This window comes from Myotis myotis, unplaced genomic scaffold (assembly GCF_014108235.1).
Source record: "Myotis myotis isolate mMyoMyo1 unplaced genomic scaffold, mMyoMyo1.p scaffold_m19_p_1, whole genome shotgun sequence".
In the NCBI taxonomy this organism is placed as follows: Eukaryota; Metazoa; Chordata; class Mammalia; order Chiroptera; family Vespertilionidae; genus Myotis; species Myotis myotis.
The window spans coordinates 215,593,017-215,617,847 of NW_023416313.1; the positions used below are offsets into that span (position 1 = coordinate 215,593,017).

At 47.1% G+C, this 24,831-nt stretch overlaps 1 protein-coding gene across 6 annotated transcripts in view; it reads left to right on the top strand.

Moving 5' to 3' along the window:
- The window catches only part of TDP1 (tyrosyl-DNA phosphodiesterase 1), a 54,777-nt gene extending 30,174 nt beyond the window's left edge, over positions 1-24,603 (top strand). For 2 of the 6 annotated variants that reach the window (XM_036315284.1, XM_036315276.1), the window contains exons 14-16: positions 8,880-8,982; positions 16,137-16,245; positions 24,257-24,603. In XM_036315284.1, the coding sequence (XP_036171177.1) occupies positions 8,880-8,982; positions 16,137-16,245; positions 24,257-24,330 (286 nt within the window). In that variant the 3' untranslated portion in view covers positions 24,331-24,603. Of the gene's footprint in view, positions 1-8,879; positions 8,983-16,136; positions 16,246-24,256 lie in introns of those variants that run through there. The other 4 variants (XR_004968460.1, XR_004968461.1, XM_036315292.1 and 1 more) reach the window with 3 other exon arrangements.
- The last annotated feature ends 228 nt before the right edge of the window (positions 24,604-24,831 follow it).

The following is a 24,831-nucleotide window of genomic DNA, read 5'->3' on the forward strand; positions in this document are numbered from 1 at the left end:
CCGGGACCGCTGGCTCCTAACCGCTTGCCAGCCTGCCTGATCGCCCCTAACCACTTGCCTGCCTGCCTCATCGCTTCTAACTGCTTGCCTGCCTGCCTCATCGCCCCTAATCACCTTTGCCTCAGCCCTTGCCGCCGTGGACATGACGGCTGTCCAGTCTAATTAGAGTGTTACACTTTTATTATTATAAATAGATAAGTAGAATTCCAAAAGATCTTAAAAAAACACTCATCACATATTTCCTACAGTGTGTGCGCAATATCTTATTAGCCTGTCATTTCCTTACCCATCATCAGTAAAGGGCATTGGCTTCCTGGTCATGGGGGCTTTGTTTTACCCAATTGACATTTCACAGCTGTGAAAACTGGCCACTGAAAATCAGGGACTGAAATCTTATAAAAATGCTTATAAAAAATGAATATGGTTTTTATCTTCCAATTTACTTTTCCTTTAAATACACATAAATCACAGTTTTCCTTTTCCTCTCCTTCACTATATTGTGATTGGGGTACTGACCGAAAACATTTTTCATAGATCCTGGGATTTATTTTATTGTCTAGTTGCCACATTTCTGAGCATGGTAAAATCTGCACTAAAACCACTTTTAATGACGTTTCCATTTATTGGACTGTCTGCATTAGAAGTTTTTGTTCTCTAAGAGAAAATGAGTTTGTATTTCCCATACTTCTTTTCCTACCAAAATACTCATCCTGATTATTGGTAAGTATTTGTTTAATGTCGGTAGTTTCATTCAGACTAACAAATGCAGAGCCTAGTACAGTGCCTGGTCTATAATAGCGCTGAAAATTTTGAATAAATAAATGAATATCCCGTTTAATCTAACTACCACTCATTTTCTAGTTACTTCTCAGGTTTTAAGTTTCTGTTTTTCTTTGTTTGCTGTCCAGGACGAGTATGCTTATCCGTTAGGTCCATCTTAAATGTTCCCCTTTGAAACTTTTTCTAGCTCAGAAGACATAATTCATTGTTTTTTCCTTTGTGTTTATAGCACTTTTTGCTTGGTCCTTTTACATCTTTGTTGGTTCTTATGGGTCCTGTTTCTTCAATACAGTATGAGTCGCTTGAACGCAGGTAGCAGGTCTTACCCATCTTTATATCATCAACATCTAATACTGCGTGGCTCATGCTTAGTGATCAATACATGTTTGAATCAGAGCCCTTTACAACACTGGTTTTTGCAAATAGGTAATATATGCACTAAACAGGAAGAGGGTGTGCAGAGAGAGCTTATCTTCCCTATCCTGTCCCCGGCCATCTACTTACCAACTTCACACCACACCTATGGACTTTAGGTTTAATAGCTCTAACCCCATCAACATTTTTAAACCGAGGTGTCTCAGAGGGTGATCTTATCCAATCAGCCAAGATTCTATGGAGGAAAGAAACCCAAGTAGAGTCCAAATGTCCATGTCCTAATTTGGGATTGCCACTAACTAGCCTTGCCCCTTAAATTTTGGAAAAGTCATTTTTATCATCTGGGCTTTTATCTTACTTATTTTTTAAATTTTTTTTTTTTCTTTTTTTTCTATTTTTTTTTTTTTTAATTTATTTAATTTCTTAATAAAAATTACTTTAAACTTTTTTAATGGCAAAAAAAGAGACTTTTACATTTAAGGATACATTTCAAATAAAATATAAGGCATTTTCAATTAATAGATTAACTTCTATCATCTAGACTTCATACTAGGCATACTCAGATCAACATTTCAATATTATAAATCTCAATACTTTTCGATGATTTGAACTTAAAAATGGTCACAATTTTCCTGCTGGGGAAGTCAAGAAGCAAAACCATAGCTATTCACATGTAAGCTTGACTATCAACTTCCTGGTGGTACTTGCCTCAGGGCGGGAAATTTCAAAAGAGCTACTTTAGATCGCCTTGGGAAACCAGCCTGCAATTCTTTCTCAGGTTCATCTCCGCCATTTTTAAGGCCAAAACAGTCTCGGGTTTTTATTCTGTACACAGCAAAAGGTCAAGTTCAGCTCAAAACTATGCGCACTCGTTTTTAAGCTGGCCTTCTCCCTTTACATGTGCACAGAAATCCCAGATGCATTTGTAAAAGCTTTAAGTCATTAGCTGGAAAAAAAGGATAAAGATGGCGAAGATGAGGTGAAAAAGTGGCTTTCTTGGGGAGTGACGTCCATATTGGATGACCACGTGAGCTTCCCCCACCTCCTTGTTTCTTAGGGGAAGATTCAGTAATGGTCTGGCATTTACTCTTTTTATTATATTTATTTTTCAATTTTTACTTATTTTTATTTTTTTAAGGAAAGAAAAGATTTTTTAAGATAAAGAATCATCGGCAGTTCCTGAGAAATTCCTTTAATCCTTTTCTACTTGGTTACAAGTAGTTTACACGTGGAGGCAGAGGAGGTGCAGATGGTATTCTTAGAGACTCACACCCTTCCATTCCAGGCTGTAAGGCCGTGGCTGCACCCCACTTAGACATTCTTAAACTCTCCTGTGCTGAATCAAGGCCATCACCAATTAAAATAGGAATTTTCTCTGGACCTTTTGCTGAGCATTGGTCACACAACTGCTTTCTAACCTTTTCCCAGGTTTCATCAACAAAGCTTAAGAAAGAAATCGAGAATTTGACTACAATTAACAGAGCATAGTTTAAAGCATTTTTTTGAGGATTACCCACGTTTTACACCTAGCTATTTCATATCAATTCACAACAATACACTCCCCTTACCTTATTCCTTTAAATCTGTGTGCACACGCTTCTGGGAGTGACCCCCTCGCTTTCTTCTTTTGCCTCCGTACTCAGTCCCTGTTGGGGGGCGCCAAATGTGGGGGGCTGTTTCTCTCTTTTCCACGTCCCGCATGGAAAAGGAAACAGTCCATTTGCTGAGTGGAGGAGCTGGGGATTAAGAAATTAAAGAAAGACCAGGACGCAGAAATAGATTTTAAGCTGGGGCCAGGTGGGCGCCATCCTCTCTGATGGAGAGGCGGCGATCTATCTTACTTATTAAATGCTCAGAGGAGGGTGATTAAAAAAAATGTGTGTATATATATATATATGTATATATGTATATATGTATATATGTATATATATGGAGGTTACCTATTAAACTGTGGGATGTATTAAATATTAGTTAACAGCTTGGCTTTAGTTGCTGCTACCTACCACATTATTATTAAGCTCATATTCGTTGGCCCTCTTGAGATTCAAGCAAGCAGCTTATAACTTGACTTGGGGTGGTAAACACACAGTACAACATACAGGTGATATATTACAGAATTTTGCAACTGAAACCCATATAAGTTTATTAACCAATGTCACCCCAATAAATTCAATAAAAAATAAATAACAAAAAAGCAGCGTATAAAACTTTTACCTGTTTTGTTTATAGAACATATTGATGTATAATATGTGACCTAAAGACTTGTCCATAGATATAGCCTTTTCTAAACTTAACGTGGTTTCTTTAAAAATTGCTCGAAACTATTCTAATCAATTAGAACTTATTAGATGTCATGTTGGCTGGCAGTTTTCTCTTTTGTCTGGGTCCTTTCATGGAAAGCTATTTATAGTTTTTGATCCTACCCTGAAATCATGCTGTGTTTGATGGCAGCCTGTTGTTATGGAAATTGCTGGGACATGATGACAAATGAAGCATTTAAGTTTACCACCGGACTAAGCAGGCAAGAAGATGAGCTAGAAGAGGCAACCTTGGATGACCAGACAGTGCCTGGGAGTAACTGGCAAAGCCAGTGAGAACAAGTATGAAAGCTGCGAACTGTGGGTGGGCAGAGAGCAATCCTGATATAGTTGCCTAGCAACTTACAGGCCTTCCAGGATAGTTGGGATGAGTGGAGACGTTGGTGCTGCCACTTTGAGGGAAAGGGAGACAAGTGCTTGACTCTGGAGCCACCGTGGCTTTCTGAGGAAATATAAGAGGCGTTCTGCTGTCAGCATAGCTGTGCAGTTCTTCTCTAATGGCTCTTCCTTTGGTTCGGGAACGAATCGCCTTTTTTCTCCTTTGCCCGAGTTTTTCAGTCCAAAATCAAATTGGATCACACGCACAAAACAGTATTGGTACATGTCATTGGGTGGATGGGTTTTTGTGCCGTGTTCCTTGGCACCCCAGGAGTTCTGGACACCCCTTCCAGAGCCCACCACAGCCGTGGATGGAGGGAGGAGAGTGCAGGCAAGTCCTGGTTCACCTAGAGACCCTTGCTAACCTTTGTCGCTTTAAATGCTTCCTTTGACTAAAGGACTGTCCAGGTTAGGTTTGGTTGGGTTTGGTTAAACTCAAAGGACTGTTATAATAGATAATCTCCCAGGGCTCACTCTAACAAACATGTCATAGTCTTTTCATTGAAAACTTTTCCAAGTTTTCATTATGCCTTTCCACCACAGGAGATGACCAAATAATGGAACATCTCAGTAGAAACTGAAATAGCAGGTTTTGGTTATCACATCGGTTACTGTTAAAAACACGGTGAAATTCTTTGGTAGGGTATTCTAAGTACCAGTTTTTTTACCTGAAATTTGCCAAGCAACTTTTGATCCTACTTGACAATATTTTTTGTCATTTTGGGTTCGGGGTGCTGATGTGATGACTTCTAAAGCCATGTAATTCCATTTGTGGGGTCAAATACAGATGGATCCTTTTGATGGCGGGGTTGACGATGCAGCTGGATTGAAAGCCTTCTGAATTCAGTGTGGATTGGAAAGCGTTTGCCTAGGGTCATAACATGCCTGTGACTAAGGAAGGAAGTCAGTTTGCAAATAGATTTTTCAGAATGTGCTTGGTGATTTGTCACAGTCACTGGCAGAAGCCCACATTCAAGTATCTGATCTTCCATAGTGCTCTGTGCCGGTCTGTCTGGGAAAACGCGTGTCATAATCAATCTCATTTTTCTTTTCCTGCTGATATTTCTTTGTTAACACACTGTAGTCCCCAAAACACAACTGACATGTTGCACCCCCTTTGGTTAGTTAATTTTACATGATTTTTGTACATCGGTAGAATTGGTTTAATTTTCACCGTGCTATTAAATTCCTGGCACTTTATCACTCACATTAAATATTGGGAGACGTGGCCTGGCCGATGTGGTTAAGTGGTTAGAGAGTTGGCCTGCGGAATGAAGGGTTTGATTCCTGGTCAAGGGCGTGTACCTGGGTTGCAGGTTTGATCCCCAGCCCTGACGTTGGAGCACTACGGGAGGCAAACAATTGATATGTCTCTCTCACATCAATGTTTCTCCCTTTCTCTCTCTCCACCTCCCTCCCTCCCTCCCACTCTCTCTAAAAATCAATGAGAAAAAATATCCTTGAGCAAGAATTTATCAATAAAAGGGGGGGCGGGATGGTTAAATCTGTATTAACAGGACCAATTCCTCTTGACTTCCTTTCCAAATAAAATAGAAGCTCACTATCTTTCTGCCGTGGGGACTTGTGCAAGGATTGTGAAATCAGTGAGGCGGTTTGGTGGATAATTTTTAGACCCATCTGCCACCAACACTTTCTGGGATTGGGAGGCCAGGTGGACCTGCCTTGCGTTGAATTCTATTGCTTGGTGAGCCACACCAGAGAAAAGGACCAGAGGTGCCCTCCCATAAATTCAGCAAAATATTGGTGATGTAAAGCTAACATCTAGTGAGCATCATTCATGTGCCCACTTGACTCGCCTTCTCTGACATGAGGCAGGTGCGTTACCATATTGAGATCCGCCGCATTGGCCCTAATTGTGACCAAACCTGTGCGAGCTCAGGCTCTGCTCTTCCCCACGAACCCTGCTGTGCCTCTCGTGCTTGTCAACAATCAGACATTTTCTCTCGATTTATGATTTTAAAGTTTTTAATGTCCTATCCATAATGAACAAGTAGTTTTGATAAATTGTATCTTCTAAGCCTTTGCACATTAGACTCTTTTCTTGAATTAATCACATGTTTTTTGGTTGCATAACATCTGCAGGATTCGCTCGGGAGACATCTGTGGGCTGGAGTCTCCACAAACAGCTTCTGGAAAGAGATACGGGCGTGTGGGGGAGGAAAGGGCTCACATAGCCGCAGGGTGGGCAGGGTGAAGGCACTGCAGACGAGGAAATGATATTTGCCGAGATGTGGAGGCAGTCAGTAATTCAGTTCAGTTCAGAGAGAGGAGTCAGGAAAGGCATGATGGGAAATAAGATTGAAAAGCATTGCTTTGGTCAGACCACGGAGGGCCCTGTGTGCCAGGCCGTGCGATTGTTTTGTGCTCAAGTGGAAAGGACGCCTTGATACTGAGAGCCAGTGGAGCAAGACACAGACCGAGAAACCAGAGAGGGCGCCGCATTTGGGGTCTGGGGAGAAAAGGACTGAGCGAGGGAGATGGATCGGCAATGGAAGGTGCTACAAGAGTAAAGTAGCGTGGTGTCTGGCTGTCCATGGTTGCCTGTGGAGCAGACAAGTCCAGAGGTGCCGGGAGCTGGTCCATGCTTGCTGTTTCAAGGGACCTGGCATATATGGCATACTGTTCTTAATATGTTTGCTCACCTTCTTGGCACTATGTGTTTTAACCAAGGTCTCTGAGAAAGGTTGTTTCCCCAGGTAGGGATTTTCCCCTGAAGTTAGGGAGGGAATAAAACCTCTTAACTAGTGCCAGGTGGGTAATTAATCACTTTAACTACGAACAATCATGCTTAAGCTACATAATCTTTACTCCCTGGAATGGAGATAAGAAACGCCCTAACCTTTGTAATAGAGATTGATAGGATTGAATCAACTGGTATAAATACAGATGTAATAAGACAGCAGAACACAGAACTTAGAACACAGAACCTACAACACAGAACTTAGAAGAGAGAACCAAGAGAGACAGAACCTAGGCACAGAACCTACACAGAACGTTCTCTAGAGACAGAAGAACTTCGCTGGAGAGAACATGGCAAAAGATCCTGGACTGAACCTGACTACAGAAATTGGCAAGAGAACCTGACTAGAACCTGGTGACTGAACCTGGCTGGAGAACCTGGAGAGAACCTGGCTGGAGAACCTAGCGAGGGAACATGGCTACAGAACCTGGCTGGAGAACCTGGAGAACCTAGCAAGAGAACATGGACACAGAACCTGGCTGGAGATCCTAACCAGAACTTGGCCGGAGATCCAGACCAGAACTTGGCTTGAGATCCTGGCTAGAGATCCTGGCTAGGCTGCTGATCAACTGAACGCTGTCTCTGTGTCATTCCTTCTTCGCCGACTCCGTCCACACCTTTGGGGACCCCTGGACCTGCTGGGGTTGGACCCCGGCACAGAGGCCTGAGGTTTCTGAGCCGACCGAATGAGGTGGACAGGAGGGAAGCGGGAGAGAGCTGGTTCTGGAGGGGAAGGCATGCTGATAGGCTCACTGTTCGGAGAATGGGGCGTGAGATGACAGTGTGACATCCCATAGGGAAATCCAGCTCCGGATTGCAGGTGCCATTTGGAAATTGGATGAGGGGCAAAGCAGGAGAGGTCTGGGAGTCATCTTTGTCATGGCGATAGCTACACTGGTGAGTGGGCAAGTCCCCGAGGGAGAGGAGGCAACAGAAAGGAGCCAGTGACAGAGCATGGATATAGAAGGCACGGATTGGGAAAGGCAGCAGTGGAGAGAACAGCTGAAGAGGCAGGTGAAGGGAAAGCCGAGGAAGGCCTGTGCAGGCAGGTGGAGAGAACCACGCCCGCAGCAGAGGTCCGGGGCAGGACTCAAGCCTCGGCACCATTGACACCTGGGGCCTGGCCCCTCCTTGTCGTGGGGACTGTCCTGTGCACTGTTGGATCTTCAGCAGCATCTGGTCTCCACCCACCAAATGCCAGGAGCACCCCCCCTCCACTGTGATAGCAGAATATGTCCTCGGACATTGCTAATGTCCCCCAGGGGCACCAGTGCTTCCCGTTGAGAAACACGGGTCTAGAAGAATCTATAATAATAAAAGCGTACTATGCTAATTAGACTGACGTCCTTCCAGGACGAAGCCAGGGCTGCAGCCAAGGGAACGAAGCAGCCACCAGGGCTGCGAGGGAGGGTGGAGGCAGCCGCCGTGGCTGCAAAAGCCTACTCTTGCATGACTTTCATGCATCGGACCTCTAGTAAAAAATATTTAAAAAGCAGTTAAGATCATTTGAGTGAATCAGACTACAGAGAAGTGAAGAGAGGGAACAGAAAGCTGCCAATATCTTGCCTTTGGCCCAGCAGGCCCCACCTCAGAACGCAAGATAATAAGTTGTGTTGTTTCAGCCACTAAATTCGTGGCACGTTGTTAGAGCACCACTAGGATGATGCTTGAGAGCTCAGCCAGTCGCCTGTCACCCGGAGGCCCTCCTAGTGCCTCAGACCCAGGCTCCTCCCCCTGCTGCCTCCTGTGATTTTATCCATGTCTGTACTCCGTGTCCCTGTAACATGAATCTGAGTGCACCGCTTTCTTTCTAGGTACAAATCCCAATCTAGTGCTTTTCTTTGGATTGAAAGTGGAAGTTAGCATACCTGGCCCAAAACAAAAGGCAAAATAAGGGGTGTGGTGCTTAATAGTATATGAGATGATGTTGACATCATTTTTTCTTATTGCTACTTTTATATACAACAAAACCAAACATCCTGGCTACACCAGGGTCTTGAAAATTAAAAGGGTTTGGACAGAAAAAAAAATATCTTTGTAAAAGGATAGTTGTTGTAATGGCTGTCCTAGGGAAACGCAGAGGAGGGTGACGCTGTCCCACATGAGCAATTAGATTCCTCTCAGGGCTGTCATGACAGCTCTGCCAGGAACCGAAGGAGCCTGATTGCGGCCACTCGTGTTTGAGCGGCACCCTTGCAGCTGTGGCAGGTTGACCTGCGCTGACAGGCCTCTCTGAGTGAGCTCCTCCTGTGTCCTCGTCCCTGCAGCGCCAACCTGTCCAAGGCCGCCTGGGGAGCGCTGGAGAAGAACGGCGCCCAGCTGATGATCCGCTCCTACGAGCTCGGGGTCCTTTTCCTCCCGTCGGCATTTGTAAGTTCACATTTTAAAATTTTTATTGATTTCAGAGAGGAAGGGAGAGGGGGAGACAGAAACATCAGTGATGAGAGAGAACCATCCATTGGCCGCCTCCGGCACGCCCCACACTGGGGACCAAGCCCATAACCCAGGCAGGGGCCCTGACCGGAAATCGAACCGTGACCTCCTGGTCCATAGGTCGACACTCAGTCACTGAGCCACGTCGGCTGGGCATGAATTGGGTTTGTGTGTTTTTTCCTTAGTCGCGGTGACCTGTCCGAGGTTGGGGCAGGTTCTCACCCACTGCCCGTGCCGATGAGCAGCAGGATCACTGCTCTCAAGGACTGTATACCTGATTAGAGGTCAAAGGTATGGACATTATTTAGGTAAATGTTGTGAAACACGACACAGCAGAGCCTGTAATCTGTCTGAGGGGCTGGGGAAGGCCTCTTTAAGGAGATCACGTTGGACCATAGTCTCGAACATGGAGTATGAGCCTAACCCACCGTCCAGAGAGATGAGGCTTCCAGCCAGAGAGAACAGTGCGTGTCCTGTCTGAGAGACAGCAAACCTCCGTGTGCCTGGGAAGGAGCTGGGGTGTGGGCCGTGGGCCCTGAGGTGGGGTTCCTGCTTGGAAGGACAGTGGCTAGTGGGACACCGTGTCCCCTGCAGGCCGTGCGCAGCCTTCCATTTTTTAAGCAGGATCGCTGGTCCCATCGAGTCCATTTCCCGGGAATTTGAATCTTCTAAAATATCTCCAACTATGATTATAATTTAATTTATATTATTCATTGCAGATGCCATCAAAAGCATCTTACTTAAGCCCACTGTTATAAAATTGACTAGAGGTCCGGTGCACGAAATTCATGCAGGAGTAGGCCTTCCTTTCCCTGGCTGCCAGCACAGGCTTCCCTCTGGCACTCTGGACCTGGGCTTCTCTCGAGCCCCGGCTTCGTCCGCAAGGTCGTCTGGAAGGACATTTGGTCTAATTAGCATATTACGCTTTTATGATTATTATAGATTATTACTGGATTACTGTTGCCACTCTCCGACTGTCCTCGCTCAGTGTGGAAAGTCATCCCAGGCCTTCTCTCTACAGCCATGACTGTAACCACCGTCATTCCCGACTCTAGTGCTGCTGGACAGTCTGTCCTTCTGGAGTCCCCTCTGTCCCTGCGTCCATCTGTATCGCAGTCGTCTCCTGCTGCGATAGCCTCTCCCTCTCCTCTCGGCCTCCACGCTGCCCTACACCCTGCTGCCAGGACACTTTGTAGGCACAGATTGGGTCAGGTCGCCCATCAGCTTCAAATCCTTTGTGACAGAAGCCAGACTCCCTAGCACGGCCTACTTTCCTTCATGCCCTGACGCCTGCGCCCTCGGGCCTGGCCTTCCCTCTTGCTCCGGCCCTTACTGTGCAGGGGTGCAGAACAACTGGCCTCCGGAGCCGGGCCCACCTGTGCCAGTCAGGGTTCTTGGGAACAGCCAGTGGCTCATAAAGCTGTGTTAGAAATTCTGCATCAGCCCTCGTCTGACAGTGGTTACAGGCAAGAACACAGTGTGTTGTAGAATGAGGTCGGTGATCTTCCTTTACTAGTAGGTTTCTCACTTCAGTACATCAGGACATGCCTTTCAATGTGTTAGTTACGTGTTTGCCGGGTAGATGTACTTAGTACCCACTTTGTAGTCGTTCCTCTGTCTGGACATCATCTAGAATCTGGTTTCTTGTGTTGAACGAACCTAAAGGGTCTGAAGGCTTTGCTAGAAATAAACGATAAAGGTTTACTCAAGAGTCTTAGGGTTCGCAAACTGGAAACAGGCAGAATCCCAGAGTGTTCCAAAGAAGAAAGAAAAGTGGAGAGTTTTTACAATAAGAACTGCATTCTCAGCTCTAGGGGGGGTCCAGGGTGGTTATCAGTCCCAGGTCAGGCGTCTGGAGGGTGGATTCCCAGTGGCCTGGGCACCTCCGTTGGCCTGGACACGTCCAGTGGCCTGCTAAAGGCCGGCAGGTGGTCTGGGTGTGTGGTCCTCAGGGGGTGACCAGAGGGCTACCTGGTGGTCTGATGCATGTCCAGGCACCACAGCCAGACTGGAAAGTTCACAAGTTCACCTTCCCACGCTTTCAAAGCAAGAATAGAACCGCTTCCTCATGCCTCTGCCTACTTGATTTTAGTAATTTGGCAGCTTGACTACAGTGACTTTATTTTATTTCTTCTCTGTTCCTCGCTTGAGATCAGCCCACCTTTGTGCTTCTCAGGCAGCACTCCATGTCCAAACACCCACGTTTCTGAGTTACCAGCGGCAGCATTGCTGAGTGTGTCCTTCCCCACCGGCCGTCCTGACCATTGTGTTCTGAGAGGCTGACCGGAGGCCAGCGCAGCGCAGCGCACTGTCAGGTTTTCTGTCCAGCACGGCACAGCCCCAAGCACTGCATGGGCAGTCGGTCACGGAGGGAACCTGCGGCTCACCCTTTCCCACAGCCGCTGTAGGACCTGTCACTTGGGAGCCAGTGGCTGTGGCCAGTGGGGCAGCAGTCTGGTCTAAACACTAGTGGGCAGAGAGCCAGCTTTTCATAATAATGATGCCCTTTGAAACCTCTGGGATTCCGCTGGAAACTGACAAGTCCCTGGTAACCAAAGGTTGGTTTGTTCACATTTTTCTCCTTAAGTGAATTAATCAGTAAGCACATCATTTTGAGATCAACCCAACTGGCCGTGGAGCATGGGTCAGCAACTTTTCCTTTGACTAGGAACGCTTGCAAGGGCTTTGGGGATTTGTGTCAAGGTGCCTGGGACTGTGTACCCAGCGCTTAGCTAGTGTTGCTACATCGTAGATGCTTCATAACCTTGGTTAACTTAGAGAGTTTATTCTTTTGAGGTCTAATATCAAGGTGTTGGTACACGCAGACCCAGGGAAAAGCCCCAAGACTAAAAGTCTACTTCTGTAAGCAGAGGGAGGGCAGGGAAAGACCAAAGAAAGAGGCCCGCCACCCGGTCTGGTGATGAAGCTCACACAGTGGCATGTCTGGGGCAGCTAGACGAAACGGATGCCTGCACCGTTTGGCAGGCCCCGAAGAATTACACAGGAGAGGGGGCTGTCGTGGGCACTAGTGCATGGATGCTGCCCGGTATGAAAATTGCTCTACATGCTTGACCAGTCACGACCGCAGCCTGTTCCAGGAACCAGCACGCAGCAGGAGGCCTGGGAGGGGCTGATTGATGTGGGGATGAACATCATTTACGACCAGACCGTCTCCAAGGAGGGTGTGCAGAAAGCAACCTTCGTCCAGCCCAGGTCCAGCTTGCGGGACAGAGGAAGTCGTGTCCTGGAACGGTCTCTCCTCCACGCCAGTGTGTGCTGTTTTTCAAGTTGTCCCTTTAGTGTAGGTGTATTTAACATTTAGAGTGGGCTAATTCATTTCTCGCCAGAAAACCTTAATATAGGGAAGATGGGTGATTTCAAGGGTCAGTAGCTGTATTCCAAACCCTAAGGACATACCAGGGAAATACAAGTATTTCTCATTTTGTGTTTAGTGAGCACATACCTTGCCTGGTGCTGGCTAGGCCCTGGACTGGAGCCCGCCTGGCACTTTGTGGCTAGAATTCCCCCTGCCTCTGGGAATAATGTGCATAATCAAAACAGTTTCTTCCTGTCCAAGGTGGCTGTGCAGCCCTGTGCTTGTCTCGGGGCTGAGAGCCACCTCCACCCCGTCGGGCCCCAGCTCACTCGCCCCGGGGATGTTCTCTGTTTTCTGTGATCAGAATTAAAAAGGCTTCAACCAAATCCCCGAGAATTTTCAGTCTTCAAGTCTCTACTCTCTCTTCCCTCTGCTGTGGTTCAACTATTTTATTGGCTTTTGTTGCCAAAAATGGCAACATCATTCTAACTGTGGCTCTGGCTGGAAGAACACACACACACACACACACACACACACACACACACCTCTCATGCTTACACACACACACACTCCTCCTCACGCCCCTCATGCTTTTGGGCTTTGGGTCCATTGCTTTACTTCTGCAGGCCTTCCTTCTCGCCAGCACTGAGCCCGGATTGTAGTTAACATCAGCAGTCTCAGCAGCAGCAATTCCACAAGCAGGTCAACAGCAGGTGGGGGGCAGAGACCACGATTCAGTCAGAGTCCTGGCGTCACAGCCGTGATGATGTCACGCAGGTTTGATCTCTAGGAGCTTCTCAGCCCCCAGCTGGACACACTCAGTTGAGGACAAGACAGCCACCTCCTGCAGCCACTCCTTGTCCCTGAGTCCATCTTTGGTTAAGTTCCCTCCTTCCAGAAGGTTCTGCTTCCATACTGCTTTACCCAGGAAAATGCATAGGGATTTACTGCTGGAGGAGTAACTAAAAATGTCACATCTCTAACTGAGATTTGAGCACATTTCTCGTTCCCTGTGACTGAGCTAAGCTGCTAAACCCAATCCATCAGTGAGAACCGGCTCTTTTACTCCCGGAGCTGACGAAGGGAAAAGCCAGTGATTTCTTGTGTGTGATGCATGTCCACTCTCTCACCTGGTATTTTATAAACGTACTGTCTTCACCGTCTTTTTAAGTATCCCTGCCTGGGAGGGTGCCTTCCTCTGTTTCCTAAAGCGCCGAGCGATACACTGTGACACATAAATAATGATAATTAGAAGACAGCTTCACGTTGTTTGACAGCCAGATTGAAGGGAAAAGTGGTACTTGTTTTATATAGTTGTGATACCCCAGAATTTGGATCAGAAATGGCATTCAAGGAAAAAAGGCATATTGCTTCCTGTCTGACATGGATGGCTCAAACCTTCTTGTATGTGAGGTCGATATCACGAAATGGAGCCATAAGATCTGAAACCAGGCCCAGAGGCCCTTAATCCTTCACTGCGATGCACTTGAAAATCACAGAACTAAGCCAGGAGCAAAAGAAGATGGAAGTCGTTTTGCTTGAAACTCCATAAAGTATTGAATAGGCATTAAGTTCACATCGCTTCCAACTGCTGGCCTCTTTTTAAAAATGTCAAGAACAACAGTTTCCAGAATTTAGTTCATCCTGACTTCCTGCCTTAATATCGCCTCTTAAATTTGCAAGGAACTCGTCCTTTGCTGTGGCTCCTGGTGGGTGAATATGAGACCTTTTGTTTATTTAGTGGAAGGAATTTAGGACCAAGAATTAGAAAGCCAGGGCCAACTCCCTGCCTTGCCACATAATAGCCTGTGTGACCTTTGGGCACCTATGTAACCCCCAAATTTGTTTCCTCCTTTGCAAAGTATGAGTAATTACATCACAGGGAACACCCTGAATATACGTGTTATACTAATTGACTTCATGTGCCAGTTCTCTTTCTAATAACTTATCCTTGCCATAGCCATTGTATAGATGAGGACACCGAGGCCCAGAAAGGTTAAGGAACTGACCTAGAGTCACACACCAATAAGGTACACAAGTAAGAGATTGTTAGGATTCTCCTCAGATCCGAATGTCAAAGGTAAGGTGTGGGAGAGACGCTGCGCTGGCTGGGGAGGAGGTGGCCCACAGCCCAATGCTGAGTGGGAGGACGTGTGGGCAGAGGAGAGCTGCAGAGCCCTTTCCAGGTGTCCTTGGCTCTGCCCCCTTCCTCCTCTGCGCTCATAGGTCCTGGAGTTATATTCATTGACCTTCAGTCTCTCTCACATCCATTTCTTTCTGCTTCACCACCCACTCCCATCCAAATCATCTCCTCTGTATCTCGGTTTTTCCATTTGTTTCCTGTTCCTATTTGCGAATCCATTTCGAGTTTTCCGGCTCCAGCAATGCTGGCCCTTCTCCACTCTGAGCCCATCTGCCTTTCTCGTGGAACTTCTACACTCAAAACCTTCGGCAGCTCCTGCCCCTACGTCAGCGTCCAGGCCGCACCCTGTAACCGGGGTCTTGGACACTTTGGGTTGTAAGTGATGGGCAGCCAACTCAACGGCATGAGAGAAAGGCAGGCACAGAGGGCAGGACCCTTGCTTCAGGCAGGGCTGAAAGCAGGAGTCGGGCCGTGTTATGAGAGTTCGGTTTGAAGGGCGTGAGGGCGTCCAGCCACTCAAGGCTCACCCCTTACTAAAGGAGCTTCCGGCAGAAAGATGGCTCTTCCCTGACACCTCTGACTCAGGCCACATGCCATCCGAGTCCCTGTGGCCAGGGGATGGGCCCAGCTTCAACCACAGTGGTCCACGCTGCTTCCCATTCCCACCCTTTCCCGACCGGCCCTGGCTGTTCTCTGCAGCGCTCCTCAGCCCCCCTCTTCTGTATCAGTTCACACACAACCCCCGACGTGCCTGTCCTAGGCTGTACCCATGACCAGCCTCCCCGGCTAAGCTGTGTGATCACCAAGGCGAAGCACTGTAGTCCTAGCCCTTTGGGCTTCTAAGACATTAGCGCCGTTTGATATGTGGGTACTTAGATATGGAGGATGGATATGCTTGGATGAGTGGACAGAAGGAATGAGAGGCCTGCAAGCAGAGCTCCAGGATAATCCTGGAAGGGAGCCGGGAGGTATGATCAGCGCGTGGCAGCTCTGGGAGAACACAGCCAAGGCCGCGGGCACCGCTCTCCTGCGGGCCGGCAGGAGAAGGAGGCGGTGGGTACGAACACCGCCACGGTAACTCACGCCCTGATTAAGGTCCGAAGTGAATACCCGATTCTCGAGTTCTTGGGCTGAACCTTCCATTTCCATTGTGGTGGGTCTCGGAGAGTTCTCACTTTTATATTCCTGTCGCGTTATCTTGGAACGCTTTCCTTGTACATGGAAGCAGCTTTATCTCTTACACCAGCGCTAGCGGCCTGTTACTATAGCGATGTTGAAAGCGTTTGGAGATATTTTTATACGGCATCTTCTAAACACTCGCTGCAAACAGTACACAGCGGTTCGTTGAAATGGGCTGTAATATCCGAAATAGTTTTTCCTTGTGTCTTTATGTCCTTTATTAAACTTGTGCAAACTTGGCTATAATTTAATATCTGAGATTTGGCCCTTTCTTATTTCTAGGAAAGAGTCATTTGAGGGGGGGGGTGTAAATGCCTTTGGCCTATCACACATGGTAAATAGCTCTGAGATCACTTGAATTCTGTTGTGAGCACCCCGAAGACATGGTTGCTTCTTGAGGTCTGGCTTTTTCAGGGAATTGGGGAGCCATCATCGATTCCTCTGTGTCTGCAGGGCCTGGACAGCTTCAGGGTGAAGCCTAAATTCTTCTCGGGCAGCCAGGAGCCAGCAGCGTCCTTCCCTGTGCCGTACGACCTGCCTCCGGAACTGTATGGAAGCAAAGGTGAGACACGGGCAAAGGGGACCTGGGTGTGGGGACCAGCAGAAACAGTGTCGGGAGGAGCTGTGTCTCTCCGAGAGGCTGGCTCGTGGAACCCCTGGAAGCACGGGGTGTGGAGGCCCCGCTGCTGCCTGACAGGGGCCACTGGAGCCTCGTTCCCTGCACTCTCATCGTTATTGGGGACTACGGCGCTTTCATTTATGTGGGGCTCTACATCTATTGATATTTACTCTACCAGCTATTAAGACTAAGAAACTTGAAAATATGTGTATTAGTTGTTTTAAAGTAGTAACAAACCCATTATGATATCTACATATTTTTTTTACTATTTCCCAAAAACTGTGGGTGAGAAAGGTGACATTGTTTACGATTTTGGCAAATCTCTTTTCTACCCGGGTCCATGGAAGGCAGCTGGATTCCCACAGCTGCTCCGGTGTATGCCACACCCCACAGAGCCTCTGGACACTGGGGAGGCAGGAGGGGCAAGTGATGGCTTAATGTGATGATGAAATAGTAGTCCGCCCCCAGGCCACACTGAAAACTGCTGCCCTAGACTCTGACTTTCTCAAGGGCAGTGGCATGTGTTCCTCACAGTGAAACGTCAGTGGGAGGCTGGCAGGCTGGCACAGGGGGCACCACCTCTGACCCTGCCTCACAGGCTGCAGTTACGCTTGCCTCTGCCACTGAACGTCCGTCTTTGAGGTGAGTTCACACAGGAGGCGGCGTATGATCAGGTGCGGGAGGAACAAACTTGCCTCTACCCTGAAGGTTCTCCCGGCTGCTCTCACAGTGAAATGGGCATGAGACAGACTAGGAGGGTAACAGCCTAAGGCTGGTGCAGGGCAGTCTTCAAACCTGCCAGCCAGCGTCCCTGGACTGAGCTGAGAATCCCTCCTCCTCTGGCTGAGGCTGCGCCTGGCCTGTCCTTTCTCCCATTCTCTGTTCTTCCTGTTCCTTTCATTTGTTTGTTTTGACCTGAGTGCTCCTGAACAAGCATATTAGAGAGGGGGCTGGCTGGGGCGGGCTGCGATTGCCTTTGATTGAGGTCTGGCCTTGTACTCCCCACTGCAGCCCTTGGCTGGACTTCTGCCTCCTCCCTTTAATCCAGATTTCCAAAGGACTTTGAAAGCAAGAATGAAAGAGGTAGAGGAGCCTTAAAAATATCCTGAGGTCCCTCCCATTCCCAATAGAAAAAGCATCCCAAGAATGGAAAGGTTGCGCGAGGCATTGTCTTAGAGCCGTGGTCAGCAAACCACGGCTCGCCAGACACATGCGGCTCTTTGGCCCCTTGAGTGTGGCTCTTCGATAAAATACCACGTGCGGGCGCGCACGTACAGTGCGAAGTTGACTTAAAACTTTAAGTAAAGTTTATTAAGCTAATTTTAGGGAACGTTGTGGAGTGAAAGAAGATGTAGTGTCAAGGATTGAGAAAGGTATGTTGAGATGGTTTGGACATATAGAGAGGATGAACGAAAGGAGATAGACGAAACAAGTACTGTATACAAGACGAGTGTGGATGGGAGAGTTGGAAGGGGTCGACCTCAGCAAAGGTACCTCAATCAGATTGAGGACGTTTTTAGCAAAGGCCAGCTTAGGAGTACCCTAATTAAGTTAATAACAATGTACCTACCTATATAGTTTAAGTTTAAAAAATCTGGCTCTCAAAAGAAATTTCAATCATTGTACTGTTGATATTTGGCTCTGTTGACTAATGAGTGCGTCGACCACTGTCTTAGAGTAATGAGACATCCTCCATCTGGACAGCATTCCCAGCAAGGAGATTGCTTCCCATCATTCCGCTGAGTTTTCTCCTTTCTACGCATTTCCTTTGAAAGATACGTACACGAGACTGGAACATTGTATTGTTCATCACTGCTATTTTACCTTCCACACTGCTTTACTGGCATGCGGAGTAATGCCAGGGATGCAGATACCACCACGTCACATATAGTCAACGTTCAAGGGAGCCAGGTGCCCATTATAAAAACGCATTTTAGTCCTCACGGTGTTTTCAGTGGTTAGAGCATCGGCCTGCACATTGAAGGGTCACAGGTTCCATTCCTGGTCACAGGCACATACATACCTGGGTTACATGTGCACTCCATGCCCCTGGACGGGGTGCTCGGGGTGCGTGCAGGAGGCAACTAGTCAATCTCTCTCTCTGTTTCTCTCTCTCTCATCAATGTTTTTCTCTCCCCCTACCTCCCTTCCACTCTCTCTGAAACAATGGAAAAAATATCCTCAGGTGAGGATTAACCAAAATAAAATAGAATAATTAAATAAAAATAAAAAGGCATTTTACTAAGACTTGGAAAAGTGAGTGGCTAAGAACATTTCAAAAGCACGTATTTGAAAAAGTGATTTTTGAGCCACTAACACATAATATGATCGAGTTGAGTCAGAAGACTGTACAAAACATCTTAGCAATGACATACATAGCTCTGAACAAATTATAGTTCATTACAAGAGACCACCAAACCAAGAAACTGACCAAGTAAAGGAAAGCAAAAATGCAGACTGGGCTACAGGTGTACCTTGCTTCATGCAGTGCCTGCTGCTTTCTCCTTCCCTCCTGCCGTGTGCAGGCACTGTCCGGCGCTTGGAATATGTCAGTGAGTGAGACAGACACCAGTCCTTGCCCTCGCCAAGTTTACGATTTCCTCTTAACTTGTACTTAACCAAACTCATTTTGCTAATAGGCGTTGTCTTCTTAAAAGAAAACTTATCAAGCAAAATCACCAACATTGAAAAGTTTAACCTAAATTGTTCCTGTATGTCCCCCTTGCTGGGTGACCCTAAACCTGATAATAAAGTGAAGTAGAGGGTGTGTGATCTCTCCTCAGCGCCCTACCAAAGGCATATCCCCTTTGTACTCCCTTATTACCTTTATCCTTTTTATTATCTGATATATTACTGAGAACGGCGGAGTAAGGTTAGGTAAGGCCTATCTTCATGGATTTAAAGAATAAGTAGTTATGTCAAGTTTAAGAAGTAAGCAAGCATACAGGGCTTGGAAGGTTTCAGTTATGTTTTGTTTACTGTGTGGTCCCTTGCTTTTTAAAAATGCACATGGAATCTGTATGGTATTCTTTTCTTTCAAATTTTTACATAATTTCAGATTTACAGAAAGTTACAAGAAAAAGTAGAAATAATTCCTCCACAGTCGTCACAGGTTCCCCAGTGTCAGTATTTATCACATTTGCATCATTCCTCGCCCCTTCCCCTCCTATTAACTTTTTTCTGAGCCATGTGAGGGGAAGTTGCAAGCACAATGTCCCTTTTTCTCTAAATACTTCAATATATATTTCCTAAACTTAGACATTCTCTTACATAGCCACAGTACTGGGGAGTGGACATTTTCTCCTTGTCCCTCTTAGTTCTTCTGGCTGGCCGAATAATTAAAATGACATGAGATAGTTTAACAGGAGAAGGCAATGAAATTTAATTACATGTGTACATAAGGGGCTCCATGGAAGTAGAGACCAAGGGCAGGCAACCCAGGCAGGTGAGGCCTCTATTCTGTCTGGAGTTAGGAGAAGGGGGGTTGTGGTTTGGGACTTCAGAGGGGAAAACGGCAGTTCACATGGAGATAAAGCAAATGTTTGAACTTTCTTTAACAAGGAGACTTTGATCAGTGCCCTTGCTGAATCCCTCCCCGTCTATCACACTACATTAAACTGTAGGGTCTGTGATGCTATCTCCCTTCCTGGGGCAGGTCCTCTGTCTAAATTCTTTCAGGCAGTTGGAGGGCAAGTCAGAGATTTTCCCCTAATCTTTTGTTTCTTAAAAATAACCAACTTAAAATCAATATCCCAAAGGCATATTTTGAAGTGGCAAACTTTGCTCCCCTCAGTTTAATTGTAAATAAGTTCTTGCATTTAAATTTCAGTCTAGACCAATCAGAATTATTGCTAAGTAGTAGAGTTCAGATTCATAAAGTATTTTTATGAAGGGAACAGAAATTTAAGCGGTTAAAATCGTTGTTGATATGTTTCATTTTAATTTTTAACAACCTGTTTTGGGAAGATCTTTAGAATTAAGGCTTTTTTTTTTTTTTTTTTTTTTTTTTTTGAGGCAGCCAAAAAACTTTTTTAGATATGCTTTTGGTCATCTCCTTTAAGAAGATCTATTTTTGTTTCATTGCACAAACAGAAGGCTGAAATTAAACTTTCAGCTTAGCTTTTAAAATGACTTTGTAATCAGAAAGTTTAAGAAAATCTAGACTTACCAAAGTAAAAAAGAGTCATTTATCAGATGATCTTGAAGTAAGTAAGTTCTTGGTAAGGCCAAAGTGAGAGGCAACAAGTGTTTGAGATACAGAAGAATAGCTGTTCTGGAAGCACTGATTCAGGCAGAAATCCAAAACGTGTTCCCAGTAGGAGGTGACAAGTTTTTATGAGAAAGGAAAGGGGAACAAGTACAACAGTGGAAGGAAGGAATTTCTGTGGAGTTTCTGTGGGTGTTAATAAGCTAAAGAAGGAATTTCCACAGGTGCAAGTAAGCTAACATAGTGATGCTAATTCTTTGTTGTTGTTTTTTCCATTGATTTTTAGAGACAGTGGGAGGAAGGGATGGGGAGAGAGAGAAACATCTATGTGAGAGGGACACATAGCCTCTTGCCTCCCACATGCACCCAACCAGGGCCTGGAATCAACCCAGGTACATGCCCTGACTGGGACTCGAACCTGTGACCCCTCAGTGCTCAGGCGGGTGCTCCAGCCACTGACCTACATGGTCAGCAGCGCGTGATGCTAATTCTAAAGAATGCCTTTAATTTTCAGTCTTGTAGTCGTAATGGCTGCTTTCCTGTTAGTTTTGCAAGTGATGGTTTGGAGTATGAGGCTGTTTAGCCCAGTCCCAAGGTTATTTTGCGCAGTTTTCAAGTTCCCTTGCAAAGAAGATAGTGGGAGATGTGCAGGTGAGTGTTCAAGCCTAGGGGTAACTGAGAGTCATGTCCTTCACCCCAAGAGCCGTTTCTTCGAGGATTAGAGGAGAGAGCTTATTACCCAGCCAAATGGAGCAGAATCTTGTACTTTACTTGGGTTTGTCTGGTTGTTAAGAACCTATTTGGACTTACACAGCATGTAGGATAATGACAGTCCTCACCCACTATGAGTTTAGGATGGTGGTAATTATAATAGCAGCTAGTAATCTCTAAGTGCTTATGGTGTGCCAGGAACCACTGTTGAGCACTTGGCATGAATTAATTCATTGAGTGCTCACTACACTATGATACAGCTACTACCGATGAGGAACCCTAACCCTAACCCCACGAACTCCAGTTAACCCAGCTAAGGCCTCCTGGGCAGTCTGGTTCCTGCATCCTTGCCCCCTTTGCCTGTACACTGTAGCACCTCCCCATGGAGGGTGAAGTTGGAGAGTTACAAAGAGGTAGAAGGTGCATGCAGTCCCTGACGACAGGCGAGATGAGATAGGAATTCATACAGAGAAAGCCCCATAGCCATCCCCTCACCCAGCCTCCTGTGGGCCTCAGTGTGGGCCTCCTCATGTCTCGCCTACACTGGGTGGCTTGTCACCTCCCTGGCTCTGGCCTCCATCCGCTGGGCCATCTACACCCCCGCCATGCACACCTGATTTTGCCATGCTCCGGTTTTAAATCCTTCCATCGTATCCAGAAAAAGGACAGCTTCCCATCCCTTTTAGCCTGGGATCCCAGTCAAGATCACCTTTTTTAAATCCTCACCTGAGGGTATTTTCCCATTGATTTTTAGAGAGAGGGAAAGATAGAGAGAAACATCGATGTAAGAGAAGCGTATAGATTGGTTGCCTCCTGCGTGAACCCTGACCAGGGCCCGGGCCAGGGAGGAGCCTGCAGCCAAGGTATGTGCCCATAACTGGAATCGAACCCAGGACCCTTTGGTCCGAAGGCCGACACTCTATCCACTGAGCCACACCGGCTAGGGCAAGATCACCTTTTGAACTTGATAAAATGCATGTCACCAGGACCCAGTGGGGGGTGGGGGGGTGCATTGAAACAAGCTTTCTAGGGTTGAATGATTCTCACATCAGCTGGGTTAGGGAACTACCCATGCAGACACGGTGAAGTGCAGAATTCCAGCACCATGGATGCCTGCTGGTCCCTCTGCCCATCGGATTGGAAACTGGGCGGGCCTCAGCTTTGTCTAGCAGAGTGCTTGCTATCTACCCAGCACTCGGCAGATATCTCAGATTCACACGTGATTGTATCACGGGGCAAGTTCTCGATGAGATAGTGAGGCAGATTGCTGATGAATGCTGATTTCTAGTAGTGATGAGTAAAAAGACAGAATCACCACCCTCTCTTCACCTTTCCTGGTGGCCTTTTCTGTGGCTTTCCCCCAGGTGGTGACAGCCTGTAGGTGTGGGTGGTTGCTCACTTATGAAGCAGAGCGTCGGATTTCACGGACAGGGCCGCTGGTGGTTGGCTAATTTCAGGGGAGGAGGAAATGCAGTGGTGGTCCTGACCCTCCTGACTCCTGGCAGGTGTTGGCTCACAAAGCCTGCACTGGTGAGGAATCTCTAATACCTGCTCAGGTAGCAAGAATGGGGTATCCTCTGCCTTGGGGGTGAAGCAGACCTGGTGGCAGCCAGCAGCGTTTGCAGGGAAAGACTGGTAATCAGAGAAGACTGGTAATCAGCCAGCTGCAGAAGACGGGGCTCTGAGGGAAGAGGGCGGGGCTTTGGTGAGGCCAGGGAGTGGCCCGGAGTCTGGCTCCAGCCCTGGGCCTTTTGTGAAACCAGCATGTGACACAGGCCCGAGGTCATGGCTCTCTCACAAGCTTGGTAATTAGCAAAAAGTGTGTGGTTTCATGCATTCAAACCATGTCAAGGCCAGGGGCAAGAGAACAGGGATCTGATAACTTGGTGCCATATCTCGCATTTTTTTCCTGCTTTTTTTTAAATAATATTTTAATTGATTTTAGAGAGAGGAAGTGGGAGGGAGAAAGAGAGACTGATTTGTTGTTCCACTTATTCGTGCATTCACTGATTGATTCCTATATGTGCCCTGAATGGGGATCAAACCTGCAACCTTGGTGTATCAGGACGATGCTCTAACCAACTGACTACCCACCAGGGCTTCCTGCTGTTTTACTGCTCGCTCTGCGATTACTCAACACAGTGCCGCTGGGAGGAGAGAGCAGCAGGTGCCTCTGTTTGCGAGGCGGCCCGAGCTACCATCTGCCTCTCGGGGAAGAGGGGAAGGCGGTTGGCAGGGCAGAGCCGGTTTCATGGGCCGGTCTGTCTCCGCAGACCTGCTCAGCGGCCAGTTCACTGTCAGCACGCCAAGTTGTTCTCTCATACTCAGGACAGTCACGTCAGGCCTTATTTTTAGTCCTCACATTGTATTTACTCCCTATCCAGATCCTTGCGGTTCCTTGGAATGGTCTGACTCTAGCAGTAGTGCTATGTGCACACAGTGAGTGTTCAGATTTTTTCCATTTCTGAAACATCAGTTCCCAGGGAGGAAGAAAAGTTCATGTCTATTGAGCATTTATAACTCACAGGTGCTCTGTCATTTACACTTCACAACCATCTCCCAAGGATGCTGAAGTTACCAGTTCCCATTTCACAGGCGAGGAACCCAAGGCCAAATTCCAGATGCTTCCACGCGTGCAAAGTAGGGTGAAGCGGGACTTGAACAGGTGTTAGGTTCTCTCTCTGCTGGACACTGCCTTGCACACCACACGGATTTGTCTCATTTAACCTCCTGACAGCCCACGACGGACGTACTGATAGGGAAACTGAGGCTTGGAGAGGTGAAGTGACTTGTTGGTGTAAGTGGCAACCAGAATGCCCCTGGCTTCCTGGTTCTGTGTTCACTGGCCCAAGTCATAACCCGAACCTTTACTAAATTCCATTCTGTGAACTGGGCTATGGCCGGGGTTGGTTCAAAAAAGGTTCTTTGCAGTTCGTACACTGCAGCACGTGAGTGGTTTTATCAGAGCTGGTGAGGGGATTCGGTAATCCTAGTCAAATAAGTATTACACAAATGTGATGTGTTTTTCTCCCCCAGATCGGCCGTGGATTTGGAACATTCCTTATGTCAAAGCCCCAGACACACACGGGAACATGTGGGTCCCGTCCTGAGGGGTGAAGCTCTGTGAACCCTGAGTGTTTGACGTGGAGCCCCAAACACTGGAGTCCTTGTTGGTACTGGGTGTTCGCGTCCCTCAAAGTGTCTCTGTACCCCTGGGAACTCGGCAGACGTCACTCGTGGAACATGGATGTTGGTCATAGTTGTTGTATTTGTTAACACTTCTCACTAAAAAAAAAAAGTTCTATTTTCTTAATTCCCTTTTCTATGCTGTACTCTGGAATGAGAGCTATTAAACTTCACAGTGTGAAAAGAACATGTAGATACGAAGTTCTCCTGGTAGTGACTGGAACCTCGCGATGCTGTCGGCCTTCTGAATCGAGGGTTCACTGTGTGTGCTGGGTGCTCTCAGGAAAGGTGCTTTCCCACCCAGCCCCCTCTCCGCTGCTAGAGTGTCTTGGGGTTGTGGGCCCGGGGCTGCAGATTCCAGGCCTGTCACTGAGGCTGATGGGCTGCCCTGCAGACCAGTGAGCCATGTGATCCCCAGCCCAGAA